The sequence below is a fragment of the Mytilus californianus genome, unplaced genomic scaffold, assembly GCF_021869535.1.
Source record: "Mytilus californianus isolate M0D057914Y unplaced genomic scaffold, xbMytCali1.0.p SCAF_7, whole genome shotgun sequence".
Taxonomy (NCBI): Eukaryota; Metazoa; Mollusca; class Bivalvia; order Mytilida; family Mytilidae; genus Mytilus; species Mytilus californianus.
Genome location: NW_026262723.1, coordinates 74639257 through 74651318, shown reverse-complemented (window position 1 = coordinate 74651318; position 12062 = coordinate 74639257). Strand labels below are relative to the sequence as shown.

Sequence of the window (12062 nt, the reverse complement as noted above, 5' to 3'; positions counted from 1 at the left end):
TATGTTTTTCAAATTTACGATTTGTTTACCGGGAGTTAGCACCATTGGAAGAATTACCAAAATTGAATTCTCCTGAAACTGACATTGGCACTTTTGGGGGAGAAATGTCAAGTTTACATGACATTTTTTATAAACATACCTACATGTAGGTTAATTGTTTTGTCAAAAAAATTAAATTTCAAAAAAATTACTAGTTTTACCAAACAGCAATGCTGACAGCGAAAGAGCTTTCTTTTCAGTTAGAAAAATAGAAACAGAATTCCAGGCTAACCTTAATAATGATACATTATGAGTGCTTTACTATCATGTAGAATAAACACCCATTTAAATTGATTTGAGCTTAATCTAGTGCACTTCTTCATGTTCTTTTGAAGAATGCAAAGACAGCTGCAGCTGAATATAACACTTGTTTGAAATAATTGTATTTTTTGTGTTAAAGTATGTCTTGACTATATAAATTATATGTACATATATATATTTTCATTATTCGATTCAGCCTGAAAAAATGTTGTACGCATTATGACCTGAGATTTATTTACTCAATGCAGGTTCACTTTGAGAGGTTGACAGGTATGCATATTTTAAGAAGTATATTTTACTTAAAGAATATCCTCTGAAAAGCATGTTTATTTTCAGAATGTAAGCAAAAGCTCCATAATTTAGTCTTAGAAGTTGTAGTATGAAATTTGAAACTTTTATTTTCAGATTGATTAACATGAAGACAAAATCAAAAAATGAAGAGAAAGTAGAAACTTCAGATGGAGAAATTGTCATTAAGAAGCCAAAGCTGTTGTCTCTTGGAAGAAGAAAGAAGCATGGAGATAAATTAGGTACAGTTGAATTGAGTAATGAAGATGGCTTCATGACAGATGAAGAGGATGGTGACAAAGAAGGCCAGTATGAGGGATGTAAACACTTTGAAGTTGAATCAAAACATATCAAAGAAGTTCAGACCAAAAAACTGCATGTACAAGACAGAGTAAAAACACCAGTTTCAATCAGAAAGAGAAAGATGCTTAAAAAGAGAACAATCAAAATCAAAGTAGAGGTTAAAGTAAAAAATAAACCTGGTACAGTCAAAGTAAGATTAGAAGATACTGCAAAATTGGCAAAAAAGAAAAAGATGTTAAAAAAGAAAAAAGAAATGAAAAAGTTGCTTGAGACAAAAGGCAGTAGTAAAGAGAACACAAAATTGCAAAGCTTTAAGTTGGAAGAAAGAACGAAACAAGATCCATCTAATGTAGTTATTAAAACAGAAAATATTTCAGAAGATGAGAAGCAACTAAAATCACATGAAACAAAAATTGTAAATGTGAGAAAACGGGGGAGGCCAAGCAAAGTTGAAAAAGTAGAAGAGAATGAAAACTTATCAAGTCTAGGAACAGAAACTAAATTGAAAAAAGAAAGAAAAAGAAAAGAAGAGAAAACAAATCAAGAAGAAGATCCTAATATAGACACCAGAAAAAAGAAGAAAACCACAAATGATGATAAGATTGATCTCCATCTATCAATCTCAGAAGGAAAGACAGAAAATATTGATGTTGATGTTGATGAAAAGGAATCAAAGAAAACCTTAGATGGAAAAAAGAAAAAAGCTGATAATACAGATAATAGAGAAAAGGACACAAGTGCAAACTTAAAAGAAAAGAAAAAGAAAAAGAAAACTGAAGAGTTCTCTGAGGTAGTAGTTGATGAGAGAAAAGTAGACCTGAATCAAGAAAAGTTTGTTGGAGCTCATGTATCAATTGCAGGTAAGGTAGTGTTGTTTATGGTTGTTCACTCTCCAATATATTTTGAAACTTCTTTGGCTTTTTTATGGGGGGGGGGATGCATCAAAAATGTATGCACAATAGACTAAAAATGAAATGTTATTTCAAACTTGATTTTGGTAGATTCGATTGTTTAGAAGTTTATTTCTTGCTTAAAGAAAAAACTGTATGTGTGTTTGAGAGGATATATCTGATATCCTACATTCATCTCACTTCATAATTTATATGTTTAAGTCTTATTTAATTGGTGAGTGTCATAGCAAGCAGCAATTGTATATATGTATAAATTCGTTTCACAATAGATCTAATCAGTAATATATTACTATAGGAGGAATATACAAGTCTGTGTTGGAAGCTGTAGCTATGAAGTCTTTTGCATTTGGTTTGTTTTTGAAATCACAAAGACAGTGGGCTTGTAAACCTTTAGAAGACAAAGCAGCTGAAAAATTCAGGGAAACCTGTCAGGTTTGATATTTTAATTAGTAGAATAAAAAAAAAATTGTGAGTGAATTGTCCTTAAATTACCTACCATTGAAGACTAAAATTAAACTAAAAGGGACAAAGTCCAGATAACCCAAACACATGATTCAGAACAGAAAAGTCAGTAATTTACAACATGTACAAATGTATGACAGCTGGACCTGGTTTAAAAAAAAACTGAAAACAGAGAAAAAACAATACACCAAGAAAGAATGCAGAAAATAGATTAAAAGAAAAAATAAATATTGTGACCAAGATAGATAGAGTAAAGTGTGGAAAACATACCTCATGACTAAGATAGACAGTGAAAAATGTGGAAAACATACCTCATGACTAAGATAGACAGTGAAAAATGTGGAAAACATACCTCATGACTAAGATAGACAGTGAAAAATGTGGAAAACATACCTCATGACTAAGATAGACAGTGAAAAATGTGGAAAAAAGTTGGTCCAGAATGTAATATTAAGATTGTTCTACTTAAGTTGCATTTATTTTTTATGTCTTTTCTTTTTTCCAAAATATGTATATTATCTTATTTGATTTAATATGTGACAGGTATATGGATTTCTGCCTCAATACATTGTACCTCATGGTTCATACCTGATGAACCTAGGCTCACCTGATGAAAATACATTGCAGAAAAGTAGAGAGTTGCTGATCGATGACTTGCAAAGATGTGAAAAGTTAGGATTAACAATTTTTAATTTCCATCCAGGTAACTGTGATTGATAAAACTTAATTAAAAATGTGCTCTCTTGTTTTAATTTTTAAAATCAACATATGCATCTACCTAAAATTTCAGGTAAACACTATATGTATGTATATATGAGTGTCTGTCCAGAGATGTTCAGAGAAGGAATTCTAGGTCCTAGGGTGCATATTTTTTACAATTGTAAAACCAGCTGTTGAAATGCAGGTCTAATACAAATCTTTGATCTCAATCAGAAGGAATCTATTTTGGTTTGCCTCTGTCACACTTTCCTGGTGCATGTTTAGTCAACAACTTCTGATAACATATTCATTATTGAAAATTGTATAAAGAAAAGAGCTCAAAACAATTTGAATTATTTCCCTTTTGTCATAACTTTGTTAATACAAAAACTCTTGACATTTTCTAACTTTATTGATGAAGTTGGCTATTTAAATCAAGGATCCGGAAATTTTTTCACACGATTTCAGTCATTTTGAGATGACTTAAAAGTTGGGCCCCTTTTTTTTCAAACTGTTGAAATTATTCACACTAGATTCAAATCATCAATGAACTTGTGTTGACTGTTTCATGGCATTTACTTCATGAATTTTCTTACCGTTTTTCAAGAACAATGGGATGCAACAGTTTAAAATTGAAATGATTTTAATGACTCAAAATGGTAAATTTCTAAGACATCGCTAACGTTTCTTTTGATTTTGAAGACGAAATTAAAGCCGGAAGTTTCACGACAATACTAAAGTACGAGTAATTCCAGACTCATTTCTGGGATTTGTTTTGTTTGACAGGAAATCACAGGATTTAATTACCTTTAAATGTGTTTGAATATATATAACAGATAATATTTGCATTCGTTTAATTTAGCATGAAATCATTTTGAATTTTACAATCAAGTGTCTAATCTGGTGAGACAATTTCACACAGGCGTATTTAATACATAGTAAATAAAGCACACTTTACACTCATGAAAAATAACTTTTTTCTATGTAAATTAAATCAAGTTTTAATTTTAAATCAGAATTGTTGATTGTCTTTGCTGAAAAGTAATTAAATAATGAAGAAAGTTGTCATTGAATTTTAAGTTCTTTATAATATTAGTTCTGAGCTTGTGATCACTGTCAGGTGTGAATTAAAAACACAGGTAAAAAGTGATTAGCGATCATTAGCCAATATTCATGACCTGTTTTATGATGGCGCACCCCCATCTTTAAAATATCTTCTGCCACCTTCAAATGATCCCCGCCATCTTTAAGTTATCTTCTGCCATCGTAAAATGATCCCCGCCATTGTCAAAATTAGTTTTCATTTCTCTAGCCGCTGCTATTTTTGTTAACAATTATAATCAATTGCATGTAATTGCATAACCCTTAGGCTTTTTGTATTATAATTCCTAGGGTCCTCCTGATCATTTTTTAAAGCCCTGAGGGATATCCCGCTAATTATCGCTAATCACTTGTACATATAGATCAACACACTTGACAGGAGAACACTTGGTCAAGATAGACGATTGATTGCATTATTTAATTATATTTAAGCAAATGCTAATGAAAATTTAGATTGAAAAAAAAATAATTTGAATTCAGTTACAAAGAAAAAAGTTTAACAAGTCGAACACGTGCTTTTATATTAATTTACCCAATCAGCACCCCCTTTTTAAACGAGTACAAAATAAGATGAAAAACAGAACATAATTTCATGCTAAATAACACGAGTACAGCAATTATCGATAATATTAAATCACTTTACAAGTTTAAAAGTAAATACATGAATATTAACTGCAACTTGATAATCTGAAGAATTTTTTTTCGTAATTCCGAATTCATTTCGTAGTTTACAATCAAATTGATACATCCAGTTTTCTGGTTTACATTCAGAATTGAAAGATGCATGTTGCATAGTATATTACTATGAAATTTGCTATTTAAAGTCATTAAAACCATTTAAGTTGTAAACGTTTGCCCTCCAAATCTTTCTTCAGCGTTTTACAAAACGGGTACAAAACTTCTTGTTGTTGATGCTGCAAATCGTTGAAATCGGTATATGACTTCTGAATTTGACAGTGAAAAAAAATCTCCCAGATTTTTAAGCCCTATACAATTACCAAAATAGCAAGAAAACGACATGGGAACCTTAAGGACAGCTTGTTGTCATTCTTTACTAAGGGGTTAGCCATACAGGCTTGGCATTGTAATTGTTACAAATGACAATTAATATAATGAACATATTTGTTATTCTATAATGAAATAAATATAATAAGCAATGTATCAGCCTGTTCACAATTCCTTACATGGAAATGAAGGAATGAAATACTTTCGATCACGCCACACCATAGACGCGGGGTTTTGTCATGGTGAAAGTTCCTCCATCATTAAATTTTCATCCATGGAGATCACTGAGTCATTAATATGGTTATTAGGAGGGCCCTCAGGATTATCATTCTATACTGGAGTGGCAGTTTTATTACAGGAAAGGGATTACTTTACAAAAACAAGAACAAAATGGCGATAAAGAAACTCGATCTCAATGAACTGATCGAAATTATTTCTGTAAAAAAAATATTTTGTCTTAAATCCCAATCTGCCATTTAGGACAAAAAGCTTTCATTTTAGGACATGACTGGCAAATATGACCGTTTTCGGACCCTTGATTTAAATGTAATATAATGCAGGTAAACAATTATCTATATGAAATGTTAATTTTTTTTATATACTAACATTTTATATAAATATCATCTTGTTTGTTACAGGTTCAACATGTGGAAAAATAAGTGTAGAAAAATGTCTGGATAACATTGCAGCCAGCATAAATTTTGCCCATTCTAAAGCCAGTGGTGTTATTACAGGTGAGACTATTTAGGTAGGAAAAGTTTAACTTCAAATAAGATACAGTAAGACAAGTTTATCTGACTTTAAAATTATGTATATTGTAGTGAAACAAAAACAATAAAGATCAGTGACTTCTTTGACCAAAACATTTTTAAACCATTGTGCATGGAACCTTAGAATTCCAAGTTCTAATTCATTTATCTTGTTCCTTACTGTCTCATACATAGGCGAGACATAGCGATCGAGAAGCATCTTCATGATCAAGAAAAAGCATTTGGAGCAAAATTTTGAAAATTGTTTTTTTTATGAATCTGTATTTTACTTACTGATGAACGGACTTGTTGTAGAAAATGGTTAGCTCCAGTCAACATTTTCCAACAGTCTGTAGTCAAAAGTTTGAAAACTTGAATAACTTCAAATCTTTTTGGAATTTTACAAAGCTTTTTTTTAATCAAGAGATAACCTTTATATTTTTCCTTTTATTTTTCTGAATTTAGGTCCATGTTCAGCTGTCCTGTATTGTAGGACAGACAGTTTAAATTGGCTTTGAAATACTACATTTCCTATTTGTGTATATAATATAAAAACAAAGGATATTGGGTATCAATCCATGACACAAAAAACACATAAAAAGCAAGCATTGTGACATTAACTATAGAAACAGAAATCCATGTTTGTCACGCTCTCTACATATCAAAAACTCTTGCACAGCATATTGTGGGATTTAAATATAGGTGGCATATTGCTAAGAAAAAAAATTGCTCTTATTTCAAGGGGTAGTCAAAATCATGTGTCAGGTTTACTTTCTTTTCAAAACGTTCAACTTCATAAATTAGCTCACATTGCCAATAGATTGTTTTATAAAAATAACGAGATGAGGTATGATTCCCAATGAGACAACTATCCACCAAAGTTCAAATAAAGTGGATGTAAGCAATTGCCATCAATTATGGCACTCTAAAGGCTGTAATACATAAGTTATGTGAGTAATACAGGCTGGCTTTTGCTTTCTTTCTTGTATTTTGAAAGATTCCTTTACCAATGTTTGGGAGGCATACAGAACTAAGCTTACCTACATCATATAATCATCCAACGACATATGTCAATTAGAGTTATTTTGACAAAATTGATTTGATTGATTATTACAGTTCTTGAGAACATGAGCTGTCAAGGACATACAATTGGAGGAAAGTTTGAGGAACTGAGAGGAATTATAGACAGAGTGAAGGACAAATCAAGAATGGGTGTATGTCTAGATACCTGTCATGCTTTTGCTGCTGGTAAGACATGTTAATCAACTGTTACTAATGGCATTACTCTTATATTATAACATACTAAAGCACACTTAATATGTTTACTTTTGAAAAAAAAATCTGTCTATAATGCTTTCCTGTCACATTATGCAGGGACAACAACAAAAAAACACACCTTTTATGTTTTGGTCGCAAACTTAAATGTGATGAGCTACAATACATAACATATTCTCAAAGATTGCAACCCAATGACACCAAAAAAATCTAGAGATTAAGTGGTCAACGATAGATAGATGTTTATACAAAATGCCAAGCTCTAAATCAATTGAAGTAATAAAAAATTTGTGACTAAACTTAACAGAGATTGTAAAGCATCTGGCATTAACACCAAATTCTATAAAGAACAAAAACATATAGAAATTGCTAAAGATGACCACAGAAGAGGTTCACCATATTGGACTGGTACATGAGCATACAGCAGTTTTTTTTTAACCCCATTAATATTGGTTTTGGAATAACCGAAGGTATATATGTAGGACTTTAAAGTGCGATGGGGACGCTTAAGTGCGATGGTCACGCTAAAGTGCGATGGTATACGCTAAAGTCTGATGGTCCACGAAAGTATAGACGTAAGAAACGTAGTTTGATTATGACATTAACAGTCGTTTATACAAACTAAAAATGAACACGCCGGAAGATAAATTACTAATATTTGATTAACAACTGTTAAACCAAATGTCAATGACTTATTAATAATTGATTTAAACCTAACCGTGCTTTGACGTCTGAAGCAAATGTGTTTTTTTTTCGGTAGCTGGAAGAAGAACTTGTATCCTGCAGTCGACCATTTTACTATTTAGATACAAAATAGTATTCGCATAAATATCCTGTATCGTGCTTTTATTGGAAGCGAACGGATACATTTAAATCATTGTTTATGTTGCAGTTTACTTTGCGGTCCCCGTTAAAATATTGTCGCTTTAAAAAGTAACATCGGTAAAATAAAGGTACATGTTTGCATGCGTAAATTATAAATTGTCGGCTAAAATATTAGTTTGTACATTATAGGAAAATATAGCATGTATGTGTAGTCGCTACGAAAAAGGAGAAAACTCGGCGAATATCGCCTTTTTCTCTCATTCTCTTAAAGCTTAAACAAATAAATGTTACATATTCCGACAATAATCGAATTTTGTATTTGTAATTTACAATAATGACTGTAAGGGGAGGTGTTCCCATTAGTGATAGACTGTGTGAATGGCAAGCTATGCCAATTATCACAATATTTAATACGCCCGAATTGTTAAAAATTCACTTACAAGAAATATAGTATTTTGTGACACCTAAATTACCTGTTTAGCAATTATTACGTGGTCGGTCTTCTAAATTTAGAAACAATCACTTCAGCCTACCAGTAGATTATAATGCCTATCACATATGGTATACCTCTGAATACTAGATTTTGCAAAAGGACTATTTTTACATCTTATGTTCTTAAACGTTTTTAAAGCCCTCGAACCTTACCCTATTGGTCCATCGCACTTTAGCTCAATATACCACCGTACTTTAGCAAACAAACAACCATCGCACTTTAGCATGAGACACCATCGCACTTTAGCGTAGACCATCGCACTTTAGTGTGACCATCGCACTTTAGAGTCTTACATATATATGTTTTTTATTCAACATAATTTAAAATACTTATTAGGCATCACAAGTAGATGTGCACATCATGTTTAAATGTAAATATGACAATTTACATAATTATTAAGCCTTATACATTTTGATGTGCATTTATATATCACTTTACAAAAAAGTATTTGTAAATTTTGAATAAAAAGCTAGTTTTAAAATATTTATATACATGTAGTAATATACTGTTAATTGGTCCCTGCTGATATCATTTATTACCAAACAGCACCTTTACTCACGTGCCAATTTAATAGTTTAATTTTTTTTCTTTCAGGATTTGACCTCTCTACGGAAGAAGGGTTCAATCAGATGTTATCAGATTTTGAATCAATAGTTGGGTTCCAGTATTTAAAAGCTTTGCATATAAATGATTCAAAAGGTACAATTATTGTATTTAGATTGAAAATATGAGATGAAAATCATATTTTTAGAGTACCTGGCCTAGAAGTGCTGTGTAAGCTTTTTCTTATCATTTGTGGTAATTTGTCTTTCTACTTTTCAGGATAAATTTATTTTTTAAAAACAACTGGGTCAACTGAAATCAAATGAAAGCTAGCCACAATCATACTAAGTATGTCTAGATTCAAAAGTATATATTCCAATGTCCATGCCAATCAGCAAACATCACTGCTGTTACAAAAACAATAGATCATATTATAAAATGATTAAAATTATCAATTAGAAAATCTTATATCATGTATATAGGTCATTGAGCTGTAAAACATTGAAAAATGATACAATATTACACATTTATGATCCCCATTAAATTTGATTTAGGACCTCTACAGCTATTAATCATAACAGTTTCAGTAGCTGGAATAGCTGCTGCAGTAGCTATGACAGCAGCCACAGTTAATGTCAATTCAAATAGATATTTTTTTTAAATCAAATCAATACACCATCTGGCAGGTTTGATTAGAATACCAAAGTAGCTGTAAGTAAGTGGGAAAATTTTTGTTTTTGTGAATCTCCGTCAGCTGATTTAAGTGCAAGGTTATTTAATGTGGTTGCTGTACATGCCTATCAGAAATAAAAACAGTTTTGATTATTGTAGTATTCATTCTGTTACATATTTTCACATTAATAAAAACTTTGCAATTCTTTCTGTGATGACAAATTTAAAGAAACATTTTATTCAGATCAAGGTTAGAGAAAAAAAATACTTTTCATAAAAGTTATGGTACTACTGTCCAGTTTAATTCATTTTTGTTGTAAACAAATGTTTAATTTCATATTATAGCTCATAAAATTATCATATCTAAACTCAGGAAAATGTACTGAAGGATTATTTGTATTTATTTTTTCAGGTAAGCTTGGCTGCCATCTTGATCGTCATGAAAATATTGGGAAAGGTCACATTGGAAAGGCTGGATTTAATCGAATTATGAACTGTCCAAAGTTTAACCACATTCCAATGATTTTGGAAACTCCCTGTGCTGACAATGATTCGTATGCTAAGGAAGTGAACATGTTGTATACTATGTGTAATACCTGATAAGTTGAAGTCAGCATGGAAAACCAATCCTTTAAATGTGCCATATGTTTTCTTTACCAATAATACCAGATGTGTATCAGTGCTACTTTAAACTGTTAAAATATATGTTTATTGTAAATGTGTTATATTATATATTCTGAAAGATCAGATTTTGTGTTATATGTTATATTCTGAAAGATCAGATTTTGTGTTATATATTATATTCTGAAAGATCAGATTTGGCAAATATCATTTTTATTTTACAGATTTAGAAATTCATCTATAGGATGACTGAGTATGAAATCATTTATAAGATTATTCATTTGTAACTTTTGAAGAAGACTGGGTATGTCTCCCCTTTTTTGAAGTGAGTTGTAATGTTCATGAATTATTTCTTCTCATAGTTCTTCTGGATTTCGGGACATTTTTGTGTCGGCAAACAATTTTCTTTATAGTCTGATATAAGATTATGATATTTGGTACATGGGTGCACTACCTCAATTATGTGTCAAGTACCATGGAAAGTGATGATCATGACCTTGACCTTTGGCCTCTTGGTCAAATAACTAATTTAAGCAACATTTTTAAGTCCACTCCAAAACCATATATTTACAATAGCCTTAGAAACCTGGTGGGGGTATGCATAACCCCTTTATATAAATATAATTATCCAAAAAATGGTTCAAATTCCCACCTCTAAACCATATATATTAATTGCTTTGATTATAGATTTGTAGTCTACTACAGGTTCTGTTCCTGGGGACTAGCTGCCCCACCCTTTCATATCATTTACTGTTAAATATCAAGAAAAATATTCAGAACCCCACTCTGTAACTATAATATTTTTGATTGCCATGGCAAGACAACAACAGTGCACCATAGGTTTTGTCCTTGGGAGTCATGTTCACTCCCTATTTAGTAAATTGTTAAAAAATCACTACTAGTTCAGATCCACATCCCATAACCATTCTGAATTTCCATTACAAGACCTTTTAAGTGCATAGATTCATAGATTTTATCTAATCATAAATTTTATCTATTTAAGATTTCCATCCAATAACCATATATGTATATTTTCTTTTCTGGAACAATTCTATAAATGAAGGAGAGACATTAGTTTTAGTCTTCCAAAATAGTTCTACTTAGTTACGTAAAAAAGAACAATAAAAATCTTACAAATAGATATCTCAGTTCTTCTAAAGGTTATAGATTTAATTAAGAACAAATAAAATCATCAGACATGAACAAACATAGATTTATTCAACATGGTTGTTTTTTTATCAGGATGTTAAATCTCCAGTGCCTCGATCATGTTTGCCTTAAATGCTCTCGTTGTGACAAAAGGTATAGAACCACTAATAAGGGACTGGTCACGAAGAACATATACGAAAGTACAATTTTTACACAAAATTGTTCCCACACATAGCTGTAACTTTCAAAATATGTAAGATATTTGGGTAATGTTGGTATCAAATGAAAGCTTAAGGACCTGGGATGAAGGTTGAACCATTGTGAATGAATGTTTATTTTGAAGAATCAAAAAGTTATATGAAATTGAAATAGAAGGGCATACTGTGGATTCATTATTATTCGTTGGGTACCAATTTTCGTGGGTTTCGTTGGTACAGGTGAACCACGAATTTAAATGTTCCACGAAATACAAATGTCTATCAGGTTGCGTGCAGACTTTGGCAAAACCACGAAATCACGTATCCACGAAAAGGCAAGTTTTCCGCAATTCACGATAATTGGTACCCACGAAAATAAATGAATCCACAGTAGTTTGCCTGTCTCTCATATCTTATATATAAAAACCTGTTTTTGCACTTCAGAACTTCTGTGAACAAGTACTCTCTT

The 12062-nt window shown here is 31.3% G+C and overlaps 1 protein-coding gene across 1 annotated transcript; it reads left to right on the top strand.

The window, feature by feature from the left end:
• The first annotated feature begins 708 nt into the window (after positions 1–708).
• Positions 709–11469, top strand: LOC127708484 (apurinic-apyrimidinic endonuclease-like). Its single transcript, XM_052213361.1, has 7 exons — positions 709–1751; positions 2098–2234; positions 2808–2967; positions 5708–5803; positions 6935–7066; positions 9006–9110; positions 10039–11469. Exons 1-7 carry the CDS (start codon positions 716–718, stop codon positions 10224–10226), a joined length of 1854 nt encoding a protein of 617 aa, XP_052069321.1. The 5' UTR covers positions 709–715; the 3' UTR covers positions 10227–11469.
• Positions 11470–12062: the final 593 nt, after the last annotated feature.